Source organism: Thermobia domestica, chromosome 11, assembly GCF_964235325.1.
Source record: "Thermobia domestica chromosome 11, izTheDome1.hap1.1, whole genome shotgun sequence".
Classification (NCBI taxonomy): Eukaryota; Metazoa; Arthropoda; class Insecta; order Zygentoma; family Lepismatidae; genus Thermobia; species Thermobia domestica.
Window position 1 is genome coordinate 19,288,331 of NC_137464.1, and position 21,226 is coordinate 19,309,556.

The window sequence follows — 21,226 nt, forward strand, 5'->3', positions numbered from 1 at the left end:
GGGTCCCAGGTTCGATCTCAGCTCGCGCCAAGTAAAATTTGTTGTGGACAAACTGTTTTCTGGTTTTCTCGGGTTTCTCCCGTTTCCTCCCAATTTCTTCATTCCACAATTTCATTCATTTATCAGTCTCCTTTAGCCTAGCCGGCATAACCATAGGACGTATAACTTAGATTTTATTTAATTTTATTTTAAACATAATCCGACTTTGGATCAAACTTAGCATGGTGATAGGGCTTAACCTGCTGTTCAAACGTATGAAATATGGCGTGCAGGCGTGTGTTTCGAAGTCATGGGCCATTTTTCCCAATCACAAAAAGACGAAGTCCTCGATGTAGGCGAGAGGATAATATTAAGATGGATCTCGCAGAAATAGAAATACAAAGTAGAAACTAGATCCAATTGGTTAAAGACAGAAGTCAATGAAGAGCTTTCGTGAATGCAAGATTGAGCTTTCGGGTTCTAGAAGCTATAGATAATAGTTCTGTAAATATCTTTACAAGTAATGATGAATGTTAAATTCAAATAATTGTAATACTGCTGTGTTCATGTTCTTAACCATATAAATAATTTTGTACCATTGTAAGGAGTTTGTTCATTTTGTTGCATTGATTCATTAAATTTCATATATCGTGCAGTGCTAATTCTGATGGCACATTCAACAAACTGCTCGCTCGGGTAGTTGCATAAACTAGTTTGTGGCTATCGTATGTAATTACATCACGAGTCAGTCCAGATCGTAAAAAATTCACTCACTCAGACCTCCGAACCATTTTAAGTGACAGCATCGTATTGATATTTGATAAGTTTCTTTGAAATTATCTGGAGAATTTGGGTTTCAGAGGAAAACAAAGTGAATAAGACTCATTCTAAACTGATGTCATGTACTTTTGAAATAAGCTTTTTTTTTTTTTTTTTAACAAGCTTTTACAATCTTGCTTTTTGATTGATGTAAGCCACAATCAATAAAAACTATTTCTTTAAGACTCCAAGGAAGCTCCTACAGTTTTATAAAAGTAGATTTTTCTTAATAATAATATAGTTGGCGAATTACAGTTTGCTCCTGACTGATGTCAATCCGAGAGCTATTGGTCGCAGTGGGAAGAAAGCTGACATATATGATGGGAATCTGGTATTGTTGTAAAGGAGGGTGAAGTCACCCTTTCATTCTTCTTTCAGTTCCAAACAATATGCTTGGAGGGAAACAAACGTCCAGCGTCATTAATATATCCGATGCATTTTAGAGAAGTTATCGCGTAAATTTATATATATATATATCTATCTCCACATTCAGGTTTAATACGCGGTCAGCGTATCAGCTACTAGTGGTGTCTATCTGGTTTACAATATATGTAGTTCCTAGTCCTTATTAATTCTTAGTAGCTTCCCGATTGCCTCACGGTGCCGAATCAACGCCCAATCTGTCTATTCGGAATTGCATGTGGACCATCAGAGGCATTGCTCTTAATATGTTGCGCGGAATTAATGCACAAATGTTCTAAAGGAGAAAAGAAATGAGGTATTGTGAATGTTGAACTATTATCACAAGGTTTCTTTCTTCAGTTCACGTATACATTGAAGATATCTGAAACTCTCTAAGTTTGAGTTCAGGATGTTCATCATGTACACTTAATTTTTAATTACTAATACCAATGTCTGCACGTGTTGGGATGTTACAGTATTTCGTGTGGTAATAATGAATTAATTGGTGCGAGAAATCCTAAGTTATTAGGGAACCAGTGATTTGATCTAACTCTAGGGTTTATGGAGCCCGGAGATTTAATGCCACGTTCACGGAGGCTTTCCATTGAGTTCTATCTTGAGCCAACTGGGTCCAGTTTCCACTTTGTATTCCTATTTCTGCGAGATCCATCTTAATAGTCCCCCCCCCCCATCTGCGTCTAGGTCTTCCTAATGATCAGATTGGTCTTCAGTCAAGACTTTGAAAGCGTTTCTACTTCCATCATTCTAGCTACATGACCTGCTCACTTGAGCCTCCTAGATTTCATGACCCTAATAATGTTTGGTAAATCATATAAATTATGTAGTTCCTCGTTATGAAAGTTTCCGCCATTCCCTACTCCCGTTCCTCGGGTAAATCATATAAATTATGTAGTTCCTCGTTATGAAAGTTTCCGCCATTCCCTATTCCCGTTCCTCTTGGGTCCGAATATTCGTCTCAGGATCTTGTTCTCAAATATTTTCAGTCTGTTCTTCCCTCAGAGTAAGCGACCATGTGTCGCAACCATACAGCACAACAGACATGATTATCGTTTTATATATTTTAAGCTTCAAATTCCTGGACAGAAATCGCGACGACAGGAGATTCTGAACAGAATAATAACAGGAATTCCGTGCCTTTAGTCGACATTTAATTTCTCCGTGAATATGATTTTGGTCTGTTACTATTGATCCTAGCTATTTGAAAGTATTCACTATATCAGTAATTTGATTAAAAATTAATTTCAAAGACGATTTATAAACAGTATTTTAATACATCGCTAAACACCAGAAATATTTTGTCAATTCACGCAGGTGCCTATATTCTGTCCCTGCCCTACACACAGATTTTACATTTTAGTGAATAACTTAGACGTTGAAAAACTTAATCAAAAATTTTGGGAGCGAGATAGTATTTACAAAATTATATTGATTAAACAAAAAATTGTTCTCAAGACATTTCGTATAATATAAAAGTTACCGATAGTTATAACGTCCTAGAATGTGAATTTCTAGTTAATACGGAAAGATTTGGATAAACCTATACAAACAAATGTGAATAGAGAAAAGGAAAAAAATAGTGCTATTTTGCTTTGCCCATCTGCAGATTTTATTTAAATGCTGACGTTTCAGAGAACTTGCGGCCTTCGTCGTCCGAGTTCAATTAACATGTGAAGCATTGGACGAGCGTTTTTAAGTTTTAAATTTAAATATTGTATAACACTTAGAACATTGTATCAGTGTCAGACCTAATAATTTAAAATATTAAGAAGTTTGTGTGGCTTTTTTGGAAGGGCTTCACACTTGCTTGACTTCGGTACAACACTGAATCGATTGGATGAACTGAGCCGTTTTGGGAGGAAAGAACTGGTAATAGGTCCTTCTTTTACCGGAAACCTGGCCGTTTGGTTGTAAGGAGATATCTTACCTATTAAGCTATCACCACGCTTTATATTGAAATAGTTAATATAATTATAACGCAATATTTCGGATATTACTCATTTTCACTCTCCTCTATTCACGTATTTTCTCTTCCCTCTTTTACACATATGAATACTTTGCTGATAACAGGTTTTCTGCCAATGCAGTAGTTTCTTCTGGCTGATTCAAATGGATATCTCCATGTTTAGTCCGAAGTAATCCTAACATTCACTTCATTTTCTAAATGTTCTATATTTAGTTAAAAACAATGTCACAATAGTTGCTCAACAGAACTGTGCTGAACTACGAAGATGAAGTTCATGAGTGGTCTTTGAAACATCTGGATTTTTCAGTAAATTCCAAGCTTTTAATTAATAATAATTATTATGACTCCGCAAAATCTACATTGAATATGTGGAGAGAGAATTGTGCTGGGAAGAATTTGTATTCTCGGAAATCAGATAGTGTACTTAGAAGGTAAAAGAGGGAGGGGAACACTGTCAGTATAATATTTCACACTTCCTTCTGGATTCTGACTCGAATACAATAATGCATTGATCTTTTCTTTACAGCATATGAAGTGAATAATTTTTACTATACACAATACTGAAGTAAAACCGTACTAACCTACCAATATGGAATAACTGTCGTGTAAAAGTTAGCGGCAACGCGTGTAGGTTGGTGTTTATTTAGCGAATTTCAATACGAACTCTATTCTCTGCGGCATGAATTTCTGTGCTCCAGGTTAATAACATGCAGTGCAAAGATACGGGTCTTCTATTGTTTAAAATTGAAAATATCAAACTAATTGTTAAGTATTACATTTATTTTCTCTAAATTAAAGTAGTATGTAGGGAAAAGGTTATTTTAATTATATATTTTCTACCAGTAATGTTATTTTTAAAATACAAGGAAGTGTTATGTAGGTGTAAGGCATTTTTATTTCAGGATAAATCATTAATTTGCAAAAATAAATTACCATAAAGTTAAGAACTGTTGTTGTTCTTGCAGATAATGGGTGTCTTCAATAATATATATATATATATATATATATATATATATATATATATATATATATATATATATATATATATATATATATATATATATATATATTTAATGTATGCGTAATATAACTTTTGATAACTTTTGTAAAGTTTTCAAATCTGCCTCAGCGAGAAAAGGAGATATTTTAGTTAATGTTGCAGGGTATTGCAACACTGATATGGAAATGCGAGCGGGATACCGTATAACTTACGCGTAACGTCATTGTGCCATTCTGAATGCATTATGATAGACAAGAAGCAAGCTATTAAATATTACTTCTGAAAGTTACGTGATTCATATCAGCGTGAGGAAGATGTGAAATGAAAACTAGTAGTGAATTTGGTTTGAATTTACGTTTCACACCATGCGTTTAAATCTCTGAACAAAATTAACATTCATTCTCATAAGGAATATAAGAACTTTATTTTTTACCTGCATATAGGAAAGTGCTTGTGTTATTATTTTGTAAAACTTAACACAAATGTTCAACCATCTTGGTGGACAGAACTGGACACCCTACCCCTGCTGCAATGGCTCAGTATAACTGAGCTGCGTTAGGTTAATGGATTTAGTTTTCCAGGAAATCACCCACAAGAAAAATAGTTAAAGAAAATACTTTCTTCTGTATTTGTTTTCAAGTTTTGTAGGAAAGTGAGATATTCTTCCCCTTATTTTCTGGTTGATTCTTTACTTGAAAGAATCTCATTCGTGTGTTCATTCCAAAATTGATGAAAGGTTATGTAGGGAAAGGATGCATTTTTACTTCGTGTGTATACGTAATTGATAATTAAACTGGCTTCGAAAATATTTATGTACTATTTCGGACTAAGACGAACTAGTAATTACATGTCAAATTGAAAAGCTGTACCCTTTTACAACGTATTTCCAGAACAAGAAAAGTTCAGTTGTGACTTTTCTTTATTATACTTTTCCACCCTTACTTTGAGGAGACCATTTTGTATAATAAAATTAATTTTAGTTTGAAGTTTACATATTGAACACCTTATGGTATATTTTTGATCGTTTAATTTTCAACCTGGGAATATTGTATGTGCCTGTATTAGTGCTGTCTTCTTTTTTTTCTTTATCTTTAACATCAATTGGTATGAATTAGAAATATCGCTTTAAAATATTCATTGTTCATAGATTACAGTTTTTGTTCACTAATATGTACCGCTTTAATTACTGTTTGACAAGCATTTATTTTAGATTGGTAATTATAATTACTATTATTGGGTTAAATGGAAATACTGTTAAAATAGTATTGAAATCTAATGTTCACAGGTAATTTTCCTTAACCTGCTGTAGCGTCACCGATCTTTTGAACACCTACAACAAAACACCGAAGGTAAGTGTTAAGAAAAATACTGTCAGTTTCGTAACACAAATGTAGCTACAATGTTCCTTTGTAGGTGTACTTTGAATATATTTAAGAGGAGCGTTTGTGGCGAATATAAAGGTTTTTCCGTTGTAAGCTCTTCTTGCATTGTTTGTGGAAGGCTGGCAGAGATTTTGCCGTTCCCATGCCCCAGCGTCATCAGAAAGGAATTTTTTAATATTGTTGGTAATGGACCAATCTTAACAGCGTGTTGGAAGGAGTGGGCCAATGAGAGTTGAAGAAAGTGGCTGAAGCCTCAGGGCCAGAAGTTAAGGCGTCTGCAGTAAGGAACTTGCCGGTTTCGAGGGGAGGCACAGGTAGACTGAAAACCAGTTTCCCTCGTTCGTGTGCGATGTTGCCAAAACTAATATAAAATGATAATTATCTGAGTCATTTATTATTTTCTGCATGTTGTGTGTTCGGCTGCGCTTTTAATTATTTCATATGGAGGAAACTTATCAAAACCAATAATAAGCGTATTAAATACATTCCAATAAAATTTCTGAAGGAAATCTCGTAAATCTGCTAAATCCGCGTTTTGGCTCCAGATGATCATTACCTTGCTCGAGCGCTTCCCTCACCTGAGTGAAGTCTTCTTCTCCCTCCCCCTACAGTCTGTCTGATTGCTGTAATGTTTCCTCGGGAAGATTCTCAAGGTCAGTCGCCATAGTAGTATACGAAGCTTCAGTTTGTTGCTCCCGTTTACTGTACGAGGCCATCGGTTGAATTTACACAAGAATTTGCAAAGAGTGGCGTCGCTTGGGCCCCCCAAAATCTTTCATTTTTAAATTACATTGTTGTCTTGGGAAGAAGGTCTCTTGCTTCGTATTTAACAAGCTGTGCTATTCAGCTCGGAAAGCGCCAGTGGGGAACCCCAACAACAGATCCGGTAAGTTATGAAAAAGCTATGCAGATTCTGACGCTATTGAAATAACGAATCGTGCACGTGGTGGTGATGGTTCTTATTGGGGAAGTTTAGACAAGTTTGGTAAATTACATTTTTTAAATCTAAATTTTGGTAATATTTGTAAATTTATTTCAACTGTAGACCTAAATTTGGCATACAACATAGTTTGTAATACGTGAAATAGCAATGAGTTTACATCCAAATGACGTACGGGTAAAATCTAACGCTTGCTGACATTGGTCGTCGTGATTTGAATTTCAGCGCGTGGTGAGTTAAGAGCAGAATGTTTTGTGGTTGGTTGCTACGGCGCCAAGATAGATAAGTTCTATTCTTTTAAAGAGAGCAAGGAAGGGTAACGCTGTTCGTACATGAAAATCGTTGTGCGAAGGTCATACAGTGTCAATGCCAGGTCATGAACACGTATACAGTGTTGCCATCGCGAAGAATGTTTTTATCACGAAGGTCGTAACGCACTTACGTCGACGTAGAAATTAGATTGAAAGGAAGGTAAGAGTAGAAAAAAGAAAGCACCATTTAGAATTTACAGAAGAACTAGTAGAAATCTATTGTGAACCATTGCTGTTAAGTTTCAGGACTAATTTTGTTTAGGCTTTTATTCTGCGATTCCAGATAACAAGTGTTTAGTGCGTAAAATATTAAAAGTACTATTGCAATGTCCGATCTGTAAGCAGTGGAATGTCACATAAGTATTCATAAAGGTCATTGATCCAACTTCAGGTATTCCACGTGATAAGTCATTCATTTTCATTACGACTATCCAGTTAAATATTTTTCGCAAGGACAGTTTTTTCTTTTCGTTTTTTTTAATGTGTGTGCCAGTAGTGGTTATTTAAAAACAAAATATGAATGGTCATATGCCAGAGTAGTCTATCTACCTTTTTCACCAATTTTGAGTTAATGAAAATAGAAATAAAAATAAACTGCTCCGTTGGTCAGTCTTTAAAAGCGAAAGCATATGCTGAGATCGAGCCCAAGTTTCGAGGGTTTTTAAAGTATATATTTAAAATTAATATCCTCCTCATACGTTCTCGTTTTTATAATTTCGTCAGGACAATTAGGTAACATATATAAAAAAAGGCTGAACTAAAACAGTTTTTCCCGCTTTTTTTTTTATCGTGGACAAGAAATTAGCATGTAAATAAACTATACATATGTATGCATAACTAAGCATTAAGCACTATTGAATGTGGTTCCAACAAATTTAACTGTTCTACCTAAATATTTATTTTCGTTTTTTTTTAAAGTAGTGATTTAGTATGTGTATTCTAATGTAAACTTTTTTTTGTTTTAATCTTTTGTCTTTTTACTAATTAACAAACTATTTTATTTATAATTTCTGTTGTTACGTTGAAACTTTTTTCTTTATTACTGAGTGATTTTTTTTTTGCTTAATACCTATGTAATGCAGATTTAGTGTCTTAGGGAAAGTATTCTAGTTTGTGGGGTGACTGGTTCGATGCCAGCTCCCGCCAAGTGCTTTGTTGTGAACAAAACAGTGTACGTGTATTTTTGTAGGGTTCACCCACTGTCTTCATACAATTATTATCCATCTCATCAGTCTCCCGTATCCTTGGAGGATGATTGTAGAACACTGAACTCGGCGCGAAAAAAAAAAAAACTGTTACGCAGTCAAACGCAAACTTCAATGTTAGTAACAATATTAGGTATTATTAGTTACACATGACGATTTGCGTACACTAAAAAACTTCCCGTACATCCATAATTAGCACTATGCCTTTAGTTTACGTTGTACAGAGTTTAATTTCAGATGAGGCACGAAAAATTATGAATCTTAACTCGTGTGCATAACCTGTTTAAGGCTAGTTCTAGCGAGATTGCAGTTCCCAGTTCGAATGAAGTTGTAGAGGCACTGATTTATTTATTTATTTTTTTTTTTTTAAGTAGAAAATTTTTATTTTAGTAAGGTATTGTTCGATAACATTCAGTTTGTAAAGCTGCCTTACCAAAGTTTCTCCTTACTAAAATTCAATTTACATACATTTTGTTCAATATAGGATGCAAATTGGCCTAATTTAGTGAGCTTAGTTAACGGCTAGTTGAATTTGCATGTGTTTTTTTTCTGAGTGGTAGAGCGCTTACCTCTGGTGTGTGGGATCCATGGTTCGCTCCCCGGCCAAGTAAGCTTGTGGTGAACGTCGTACCAGTCTTTTATTCTCGATATTAGTTTCCTCCCACATTCTCATTCCACTAGTACTTCCATCATTCACTTGCCTTTAATCATCAGTTTCCCTTGCAAACAGGCATAGTCGTGGGACGTTAAACTGAGAGATTTCATTTTCTGTTTAGATATACTCTAATATGATCAAATTGTGCTTGCTTGCAAACTGTCAGATTGGGAAGTGAAATGTTTCATAAACTTGTCTTAACTCAAATAAGTGCTTTTTTTAGTTTGTTTGAACAAAATAGAAGTTGCCCGCTGTTTCCTTCATAGCCATTGAAAAAATACGAAAAAATGTCAATCCTCCCAGAAATGAAAATTATCTTCTCCAGAGGGGGAGAGATTTTTTCCCAGGAGGGAAATATCTGGTACTATTTCTTGTCAATTCGTACACTGCTATATGTACCGTGTTACGCAAAAGTGAACTAAGGGCCAAATTTTGAAAATCCACGTAAATGCGACGATGGGTTCCTGATAAGCATTAGAACGTTTTGCACAATCGAAAAGAGAGGAAAATCAACATTTTTCCAGAAAAAGAAACATAATTTCACTTTTGATTACGGCTACACTAATGCTGGACATCAACCTTTAAACGTAATTTTCTCAAAAGTATGAAAGTGGCGCTTAGTTCGTTTTCGCAGGACACGGTACATATAAAATAAAACGTGCAATCTAAAGTGGGGTCTGAACCACTGTAATGCTTCGATGCACTCCCACCTGAGTCAAACTGGAACCGTGCACCAAAACACGGCCTCTAGCCGTGGGACCAAAGTGTTCGATTATTAAACATTATAGCTTAATAGTTTCTTATAGGTTCGTTTCTTATTCTCACATCATTTTGAATATTTCCTTGTCAAATTTTACATTACCTTTACTAAAATTGAAAAAGAAGTGATTTCCTTCATATTGGAATTTACAGGTGATAATTTGTGTGCGTATAAAGTTTTTGTGATTCTTTCGCTTTAGGGCGAGATCATATTTGCAGAGCTTTAGATTCAAATGACCATTACTCTGAGGAAAAAAAAAAAAAAACTTCCTAACTTAATTAGACCTGAAAACCGCGACACAACGGTTGGGAACCACTGTTCTTTAGACAATCAATCAATATAATTATTTCTGTCTTGGTGCAAAGTAGTACGCACTTCACTCCTCACCTTAATTTTGTTGTTTTAGAAACTTAACGAACCATTAAAAAAAAGTGAACTCGATGAGAAAGTGGCTGTTACCAAACCAAAGGCCCTTAACATCAGATGTGAGAATCTTGCCATTTAATCACCTTGCTCCTTGGACAAAGAATAAAAAGCTAATTAATGAAATGAAAGTTCAACTTCAGTTTGAGAATCTTTCTATAATGTTCATATACTAATAAGATACGGGAGTTACTTTCTGAATTCCCTGACAGCACAATGCTTGGTACTATATAGTCATTACTTTAACTATAATTTATATTAATAATAAATCAAGTAAGTGCACATTGAATAAAGTGCTTTGACAGTCAGAAACGTCGGGAACCACTGGTATAAGACATTACATCAATGTGAAACATTAAGCATTTTTATGGCAAAAATGGCCATTTTGCAGTCGACTTTAGGGTCATCATATGTCCAGTTAGTCTGTCAGGTAGATTTAAGGCTACTGAAACTTGCGCTTGATTGAGTTCGGGCTCGCGAGAGTGCAGAGATCTCTGTTTAGAATGTAGTATTTATATTGACCAGTGGCGTAGCCAGAAATTTATCAAGCTCATATATACCCTTGTAACAAAGGGTCAAAAAACTGAAATTTTGTACTAGGCAAATAGCAGCTAGGTGAATGTTTGGCATATCCTGTGATACTGCAAGGCTAACAATGGTGCCAACCTTTTTTTTTTTTTTTTCAAATGACAGTACGTCAGGTTATTACATGTTTCAGATCTTCATGTCAAACGGAAACTTACGATTTAACACCTATATTGTTGATTATATTATATCACACCTATGTTACATTGTTGCGAACTACTGACGCCTATAATATCACTAACTTTTTAAAAAGATATTTTAAAGGGTTCTACAACAGTAATAACACATGCAAGACGAATGTTCGTAATCACATCTAAAGTACTTAATTTCGAATACTACGGTCACAATATTATGTATTTCGAACAAATAGAAACAGTAACAAGGAATTGAAAAGACTACTTTCTTCAGCTAATTTTATTTTGAAAAAAAGGGTTTAGATAAGTATTACATTTAATTACGTACATGGTATTCAATAAACATGAAGATCATAACTCCGTGTACAGCATTTTGATATTGTTTAAAATGGCATATTTATGGGAATGTTTTAAAGATAATTTTTAATTTATTTCTTGCAGCAATAGTTTTTAATAGGTGTAAATGCAAGTTCTCGAAAATATGTAATTTTAGTAGTGTTGCAAACTTTAACAGTTTTTATCGTATCTTTAAAACTGTTCGAGATATCAAATTGTTGTAAACGGCATTGTAATCCTCACTTCTATTGAAAACTATATTGAAGTGGATGAGGTGTTATATAATCAAATTTTTAATCCCATGTAACTTCGAATTCATTCGAAATCCTTCATATATGATTATGGTATTAGACACTATAGTACTTTTTATAAGCATTGCCCCGTCCGTGTCACTTATTATTGCTGTGGGGGCTGCCAAAATTAGGATGTTTGTGATAACGTAGCTTGCTTAGTTTGGACCATTGAATAATAGCATTGTAAGTTTTCGTTTAACATGCAGATTTGAAAACTAGGAAGAACTAGAAGTTATGTCATTTCAAAAATAAAGAAATAACTTTGTGTTGGGTTGTCAACACTTAATCTTGTTGTATTAGAGAATATGCAAGACTGTCTTCTCCCCTTTTGATACTTCCGTGGTACAAAATTTCAACCTTATTTGCCCATTAGTTTAAAAGTTATAAGGGCGTATCAAGATAAATAGTCCATCCTGTATATGGCGCAAAATTTTGGTTGCCATTGGCGACTAAACACTTTAGTTTGGCGATAGATTTGCATAAACTAGGTCTGTGTGAGAAACATGGAGACCAGACATGAAATTTCGAGCATATATAAGCACTTAAATAATAGTTTTATAAACTTGAAACATCTTTCTTTTTTGCTCCCGATAGTTTAACTCAGTGTGTGATCGAGGGACACTTTATTTCTAGATAACTACTGGCCGGATCTAAAATTTGATGGGCAAAGAGCCAATCGCCTAAGGAATAAAAATCGCTGTTTGGTGGCCGTGCTTGGTCAAGAATAGCCTCTGTTCAGACTATGTTCTACTTGTTAAATACTTTCTGTTCGCACTCGCAGATGGTAAATCTTAAGGCGTATGCTACAGAGAAAGAGCTCCAAGATTAAGAATATACTAAACTTATGAATTCGTTCGATGAATTCCTACGAAGGGATAAATATAGAGCTTCTGGCGACCGTTCCTTTTAATGTGAACGTATAATACTTACTTTTTGTGATAAATTATTAAAAAAAAAAAAAAAAAAAAAAAAACATCGGTATAACATGGATCACATTGCATATAAGCGGAATCGATTTTAAATATCACTACACTAAGATGGGCGGATCGAGCCTCCCTGGCTACGCCACTGAGGTTGTACGATCACAATATCGCGTCTGCGGATCCCGCACAACATAGGGATATTGCCTTTTCACTGTTCATTTTATAGTTATTCCTCACGCCTAGGAGACAGAACCATAGCTTCATAAAATAGATTATGCTTCATAGCTGATCAAGAGTATGAGTTTAGATCTGATTAAGTAAATTTATTCAATACTGATATTTGGTCATAAAATTAGTGGACTATAAAAGGCAGATCAAAGTTGACTTGGGAACGCTAGTATAGGAAAGGAAGATAATGAATTTTCGTCCAACTTCCAACTGAATAATTCTAATATTTTTCCCACGGACATTAAATCTCAATAACTCTTAATTGTAACTTATTCTGGAAAGATTTTAGGGACATCCTTCTGATCACTTTGCTTAGCGCTTTCTTTCCATTAAAGTTAGCAGGTTTTACTAGGCTGTTGTCTCTCTTAGAATGGCTCGTCAGTTTTTCCCGCATTCATTTTGATATTCCAGAAGTTGCAGGAATTTTTCTTCTAAATAAGCTGCTAAGTAATAATGTCAGTGTTTTAAAGATAGTTTTCATTCTTATGATTTAATAGCAGGAATATCGACAACATTATTTCCGTAAATTGTATTTTTGAGGCAGGTTTTAAGGAGCACTAATCCTCAACGGTTGGCAGCACCTTTTCCCGTACCTTTCCATTGTATTTTGTAGGTAGTCAATATTTGCAACAATTCAAATTCAATGTCTATTGGAGCATTTCCACAAGACAGATTAAATAAATAATAAGAGTAATTCGTTAACTTTTTTTTTTATTATTATTTTATTGAATTTCACTATTGGAAACCTATTTGTGAAAAAGTAAAGTGCATCCTGCAAAAATACAACAAAATAGTGCACGAATTCTCTGATTTTGTATAAAACTTGTCTTTGGATTAATGTTCATCTCTCTTAATTTTTTGAATTATTATGAATATTGTCACTTCCTACAAAACATTGGAAAGTTAAGTGAGACTTCCGCCGTCTATAACTTAGTTGACCATAGCGTTACTTTCACACTCACTTTAAATACCAAATTACGCAGATAATTTTTTAATATGCATTATTTCAGCAAAATATTTTTAAAATAAAGGTTTGAGATCGGAGGGAATTACCAGCTTTTTAAATTTTGATAGACTATTGTTAAATAAGTAATTTCAGATAGCAAGGTATAACAAAATTACGAGTAAGTGTGCAGACTTATATTTAAATATGAAACTGCCGATTTTTTTAATATTAAGCGTTCCATAATAAGGGCTCGAGTTTTTGTGATTTACGTCCTTATTCAACACCGAGGTTAGGCACAAGACGTAGGCTTCCTCTGGTGCAAGTCCATAGACCATCAAACAAGATCAATTCTTACCAGATGTGATTTCCGATAGGTTAAAGATAGTACCACGAAAATACTGGTAACCCACGGTTAGCACGATTGGATATATGCTCCCGGAGGTAATTTAAGTGCTTCGGGGGAATTACTCCCAGTGTCACTCCCTGAAATCACTGATTCACCGTTACGTGTAAAATAAGGGTTGGTAAACAAACTTTTTGAAGATGTGTAACTCAGCTCACACTAACTCTCAAGAAATTAATATTGGGTAGAAATTTTTCCAAAACTAAATTGTGTACAATGTGAATACAGTGAATCATATTAACGGAATAACACTTTGTTCAAGTTTGTTGTGGGCAAATTTCTGTTAAATATACATTGCATAACTTTCATGACTGACTTGTAGCAGTCAAAATATCAATTTAATATAAGTAGTGTAATTTATATTCAGTTCTTTATACATATGGTAGTCGGTAAGGCGTTTATATATCAAATGGACGGGTTAATCCCCTGCGGGGTGGGGAAATTTTTCTCTATCCGCGATACGGTGCCGCTCAGATTTATCAGTCTATTTCAAAACATGTCCAAACTCGCAAGTTGAAGGTACAGTGAGCTGCATTGAAATTAAAGTCCTTTCGAGCTGATTGATAAGAAGTAATATAACTTTGAAACAATGTTACATATTGGTAGACTAGGATAACATTAGTGTTATGTAATGTTTTTGTTACTGTAATGTCGAAAGAATGTTCATAGTACTGTCGAGAATCAAAAAAAGGTAGGATATTACATTGGAGGAGGGACATTGGAATAATACGGAAAATAGTCTGTTATGTACTTGTTCGTAAAATGTATATATGCGAAGTCAGTGAACTACTGCTTCTATTAATTTTAATCCTATACATCGTGTATTCCATTGAGTTCTCAGGTGATATTTGATGCCCATTATTTCAAAGGTCCTTAAATGTGTTTGGTGATGGGAATGTCTGTTCTGTGAAGAAGCCGCCATAGATGGATGTCAACGTAGAATTTCGTCTAGCAGTGGGTGGGTGTGTGTCTGGTGTTCACATTAATTTATCAATTGTGACTAGATCCACACTCATCAACTGAGAGATGGTATGTATCATCCTTCATGGAGAAGAGGAAAATCCCTAATTTTAGAAATGTATGGTATATTAAGGTAAGACCTTTTAAGTGTATCACCTCATAGTATTGACTGTACATGGTGGCAGTAAGTTGGTATTTTATATTTTAATACATGTATTTTTTCCTTATATATACTGTATATATAATATGCATTTTACAATGGTCTGGTCAGTTCAATTGCAATGTAAACAATATTTATTTTTTAAAAATAATTTTGTAATTTGCTAACATTAGCTTTATGTATGTATGCTTGCAAAAGTGATTTTAGTTTGTTCTTAGTAGGTTATATAATCTATATAAAAATATTACCACCCTCAAAAAGTATTTTCAAAATATCTACTTACGTAACTAGCAACAACTAAGTATCTTCCCGAGTGCATTTTATTAGTTACTTTTTTGCAGTAATAAAGTATAGTGTTCGGTTACTAAACTACAGCTGAACTGTAATATTACATGATCTGAGTTGTTGAAGTAGGTTGGTTGTTGGAACAAGGACTTCTGTGTGTGTATGGTCTTGACCTTTTTCCCCCTTATAATATGGCAGTTTACTATTATGTAGTTAAGCAATATATATATATGTATAAAGGTGTCAGTAGATTGAGTTAACTCAAATATGAATTATCTTTTACCAGTTGTTTCAAAGTAAGCTGTAAAGTTTTCTAAATACGCTTATGAGTATATTTCCTTTAAAGAGATGGGTGACCTATTATTGTGTAAGCTTTTTTTAATAAGGGAATAGAACTGTTCAAGAGCTTTGTCTTTAGTGACTTAAATTATTATTGAAACTTTTAACATTCCATACCAATATATATATATAAAATGTGTGTGTGTAGTGTCATATATTCATAGACAGCTAATTCTCTGATAGTGATTTTTTATTTTTTTTTTTTATTTTTTTTTTTTTAGTGGATCAAGTTTAGCACTGGACCATAAAAAAACAACTTGATACAAAATAAATTAATTAAAGTGAAAATTAATGTATGTTACTGATATTTTACAGTATTTCGCGCAGTATACTTGAAATAATTGTTTCTAAATACATTAGGGTACAAATGTATAGTTCATTCCTATATTAGTTACGTTGCGTATTAATTCACTCAGTGTATAATAATCACATTTAAAAGGAGCAAGAAGGAAAAGAACCGTGTCATTTTTTTAACCATCACGTAATTGATATACATATATACACAGTTATTGTGACTATTGTCCTGTCCTATATATGGTAATATAATCATCTATCTTCAGATATTAAAAATAACTTCTAGTCCCAGAAATTTCGAATAATAATGAACCAATAGGGAATAGTTGATAATGGATCTCGATGTTGATCCTGGTATTTTCCCTTGAAATAAATTTCTCGATAATATCGGCTATGGAAAGTTAATAAATCGTATTGGTAGTTCTACAGTTTATTATAAACCTATTTGTATAAATTAGTGGATTTGCTTCTTTTTCAGTCTTACTTTCCGAAAATCATGAACCTGGTACCTGTTGATGAGTATGGATCTTGTGTGTGTAGTCTAAATTCATGACTAGATCCATACTCATATACAGAGATCAGTAATACAACAGAACACGACAGCGTACTTGCTGTTTCAGGTACAATTTGTCAAAGAAGCAATTGTAGTATGTGGGCATAAATGTTCCGTAATTTTGTTTGGTATGCTAATAAGTGATAGAAGTATTTAATTAAATTCTGTTAGAAATTTGTACATTAAAGCAGCCAGATTTTTTGTAAGATACTAGTTACTTTATTAACTGTAAAAGATACCTCTGCTTTTTAAAATTGTAATTTTAAAATAGCTGTTGAGCTGACTCAGAGTTGTTATCTTTCGTTTGGCTTACATTAATTTCTGTATCAGTTAATAAATCTGTGAATGTTCCGATATGAAAAATTCTTTTGGGCTGTGTGATTTTGATATAATTCGTAGTTTTTGATTTAATCATATCGTACAAATAATAAATATTCATGTAAAATTTATATTGTAAGTATTCTTAAGCTATTCGTATGTATGTTATGTATTACAATAAAAGCTCTCTGTTAACTTGTCTTGATAGATCAATGTTTTGTCGTCGTGTGGTGTTCAGTAATATAATTTTAAGCGTAGAATCGAAACTATCTAATTTAGAAAAACATGTAATGAACTAAAATAAACCAGATATACCTTAAGCAATTCGATTCGTGTCGAAAAGATTTATTTTTTTTAAGCACTAAATGTTTATCTGATTTTTTAAAATAAGCATTTGTTCTGTATTATATTGAAATATTATGAATTCAGTTAATCTGAGCGTTGTGAGGTTGAGGATACTAAACAACCAAATTCATTTCAGGGAAAATCTGTGAATAAGCTTCATCATACACCTGAACAAAATGCAAATCCAAACACAGGACGAAGTCCTCGAATGGTGTTTTCTCCAGCTAGCTTTTCTCCAAACAGGTAAACTCTTCAGATTGATTCATTCACACTTTATTCCGTACAAGCATTATGTGCGTCACCATTAGGGAAAGATATGTATTTAACAGTATATTATTTACATAAATCATACTTCGGCCTGTTTCCATGATCATTTGAACCAATTTTTTTCTTTCTTTCAAATATTGAAGTTGCAACACCTTACGGCGCTCCCTTAACTCCTTTATTTCCAAAGATAATTCATCTTTTTGAATCCACTTTGATTTGAGATTTCCTTCATAGCTTTTGTGGGCAGTTTAACCAAGACTTCTGTGAAGTACGTATAGTAGATTTCCATGACGCCATATTTTGAGGCATTTTTCAGACTTTCTATGACTCATTTTAGTTTCTGATCTTCAAAGTCAATGTGAGCCCTGTTAAGAGTCTTCATCCCGGCGAAATTAAAATACCGCTAATTTTACAATAATTATGTAATATCTTCAAATAGATAAAAGATAATTGAAATATGGAATAAGAGCGCCCAAGACAATATTATTTTGCGTGAGATACCGTTATCACAGGTCACCTAGTGGCTTTCCGTTTTCAGCTGTTTAGAAACGCGAAAATAAATGCCGATTTTCAAAATGGCTTGAAATCGAAAGCAGATAAATGAGTCGTGATTACGGTTTCTCATGTAAAATAATATTGTCTAGGGCGCTCTTGTTCCACATTTCGATTATCTTTTATCTATTTGAAGATATAACATAATTACTGTAAAATTAGCGGTATTTTAATTTCGCCGGGATGAAGACTCTTAAGGGTAAATTCTGACGCCTAGTTGTCGAGCAACTAATTTTTACGGCGCCAAAATATATATTATTCGTTGCCTTCATAACTGATAGTCCTCATTCTCCTGGAATAGATTACTCATTTACTTTCTATGCGTGTATGTATGAAAATAAATAATATATATTTGAGCAGAATAAAGGGGGCCGCGGTGGCTCAGTGGTAAAGCGTTCACTTCTGTTCGTGGAGTCTGGTTCGATCCCAGTTCGCGCCAAGTGGACTTTGTTGTGGACAAACCGTGTGCATGGGTTTTCTTGGGTTCTCCCGTTTCTTCCAGTATTTTATTCATCTCATTACAGTCACCTTTTTAGCCTACACGGCATAACTAAGGAACGTAAAACAGATTTTCCAGTAGAATGAACATTGTCAGTTATGATAGGCAACGATCGATATAAATTTTGGCGCTATAAAAATGTTATTTCTCAGCATCAGAATTTACCCTTAACAAGGTTCACACACTGACTTTCAAAGTCAGAAATTAAAATCAGCTATAAAAAGTAGAAAAATGCTTCAAAATAAATATGCCGATCCATGGAAGTCTTTTTAAGCTGCACACAAACCTATGAAGAGAACCTCAAAGAATCAAGGCACACGGTAATAAAAAAAAAAAAAAAAAAAAATCTTCAGCCTTTTCCGTATCTTCAAAAATAAAGAAGCTTTAGGAACGCCGAAACGTGTTGAAACTTCAAGCTTCGAAAGAAGAAAAACTAAGTTAGGTTTGTTGGAGATAATCAGAGAGAGACCAAATTATGGTGTATGCTTACTTGCGTGTGTATGGACTGTACTCAGAATGCCGAGTTGTTAGATATTGTTAATTTGCAATTATTATTTGTCACTAGTGTTTTATTATGTAAGGCTGTCTAAAAAGTATTGAGGCTTTGAGTCAAATTTGAGAATACATTTATTGTAATTCGAAAATTACGTTTTGGAGCCACGTATGGAACATTTTGTTCGATGATTTTTGGCCATTTTCTCGGCAGTACCATAATCTGTAGGTACAAAATTTGTGATTTCTGGTCAAGAAATTGTGATACGTAGTTTCCGCCGGTCTCTTTCGAAACTAAATTAACATAATTCAGGAACTTCCGCAGAACCGAAACAAATGACGGCCCCACGTCCAGCTTATGTTACATGCATTATATCTCCCAGCCAGGTTCTCGGGGTTTCTGAGGGGTCGTTAATAATGTACAGGGTCTGGCATTATCAGTGATATGACACCTTTCTGTTAAATTTCCGCCATTTCTTTTGAATTGCATTCCTGTTAATTGTCGACAGTACCGTCGTTTGCCCGGTGGCATACAACTCATGATGCAGGGTGTCCTTTCAATCCCGGCCATCATAATTTTCCCGGGCGCAAGGTTGCGCTTTTCCGTGGACTGTGGACCATTTTCTCACTTCGCCCGCGATCTTTTTCACATATCGTTGCCGTATGTAAGCTACTTTTTATCATTCGTGGTCAGCCGTGTCTGAAATCGCTAGAGTTCGCACCCAAACGTCGAGCTTTCTGTAATCAGACTTCTCCAACATAACATATGTTCGATGGATGTTTAGGCCGTACGCGGTGTTATTGTTAGTCTTGCTCGAGAGGTTGGTCGCCCACTGTGAAGAGCATATTTGGGTGTTGATTTTGGTAATATCTTACTTCTTAACACCACAAATTCCTTCAAGAGGCTTGTGCGACATTTGCGCCTTCATCGAAATAAAATTGTAAAATATAGCGCAGTTTTGCGGAAAGGCCTCACTCTCACTGTGCAGTACCTTACGTATGATTATAAGAACTCCAGCACTTTGTCTTCATCTTCAGACGCTTTGGCCTGGCTCGCTGCAGTTCATATACTCTGATTTGAGACATAAACACCATTTCGTGCGTAAAAGGCTCAATACTATGTAAACTACATGATATTCCAAATACAAGAAGTTTAGCATATTTTTTAGCATCGAGGCTATATGAGACGTGGACTTACGCTCCCACGGGGGTAATCGAACTCGGGTCTCGTACGCCAAAGGCGCATACGTTAACTGCTTAGTCACGAGGGAGCCATATTTACAGTAAGAAAGTAAACTCACACTATATTTCAAAACTGAAAAGGAAAGCTTTGAATGGCTATGAGGATGGTGGAGGCAGATTAAATAAATGATTATTTCTTCCTAAAACTAACCATAAATGATAGTGTTTACAGTGTCGCTGATCAGGGAAATCCTACCGACATTTCAGTGCGAATTTTCTTTAAACATCTTTTATTCAACTCGCAGGGCTCATAGGGAGTCACTTTTTTTTTTTTAATAGCAAAAGTTACTTTTTTTCAAGTTGGTCACTAAAAGTTTCTTTCTTTCAAATTTGTCACTGAAAGTGACTTTTTTTGGGAGGTAAAATGACTTTTTCGTGTGATTTATGTTTTGAAATAGGCAGTTTTCTAAGAAAAATATTATAAAAATAAATGGAAGAAGGCAGAAACTTGGTACTCATTACTCTCCTGAAAGCTTCAGTACTTGCTGCCACATGTGAAACAGCTTTATTCTCACTTCAGCTTTTATTCTTTCTAAAGCACAGTGGATGGTTGGTGGATGCTTCAGCTCTGAAGGTGGATTTGAGAACCCTTCTGTGTCTATTCTTTCTTTTATCATAGTAGTCTTTTAGTTTTCTTTCGTAATGGTTAACGTTCCGCTCAATGTTGAGTGTGTTTGTGTGGTTCATCATGTTCTTGTGTTATGCTTCTTGTATGTTCTTAAGAGTAGGTGATGAATTTGAATATTTTATGGCTTTGAGAACTCTCAATGCTAAGTTAAATATAATGTCTGGAGTGAAGAAATTCGGAAATAGGCCAGAACTGGTTCCACTTAGAAGCTCCTTACATCTGCTAGGTCTGGTGACCGTAACTACATAGCTTACATATTATGGTTCAACAAGAATTTAAGTTTCAGTTAATTATAGAGTTGGGGTTATCTAATCAGACATACTGTGTACTGTCGCCTTACCTGTCATTGTGAAGGACTTGATGAGGATGGTTTAAATTGATACTTTGGTATTAGTTTCATCTTAATATGCGACGTGTTTATCGTATATAGATTTGCAAAAATTGTTTTCTCGAAGACTACGCATGAGGATTTACTATTTTTTTTTTTCTGCTCGATGAGATATATCGATTGACATCTAATCTAAGGACAACTTGCTTATCGCCATGTGCTGAGATTTACGTATAGAAACAAATATCCTAATCTG

The 21,226-nt window shown here is 34.5% G+C and overlaps 1 protein-coding gene across 3 annotated transcripts in view; it reads left to right on the plus strand.

The window, feature by feature from the left end:
- Positions 1–21,226, plus strand: part of PolA2 (DNA polymerase alpha subunit B) — a 69,108-nt gene that overhangs the window by 26,126 nt on the left and 21,756 nt on the right. For all 3 annotated transcript variants that reach the window (XM_081730176.1, XM_081730177.1, XM_081730175.1), the window contains exons 3-4: positions 5,494–5,533; positions 17,099–17,205. In XM_081730176.1, the coding sequence (XP_081586302.1) occupies positions 5,494–5,533; positions 17,099–17,205 (147 nt within the window). The remainder of the gene's footprint in view (positions 1–5,493; positions 5,534–17,098; positions 17,206–21,226) is intronic.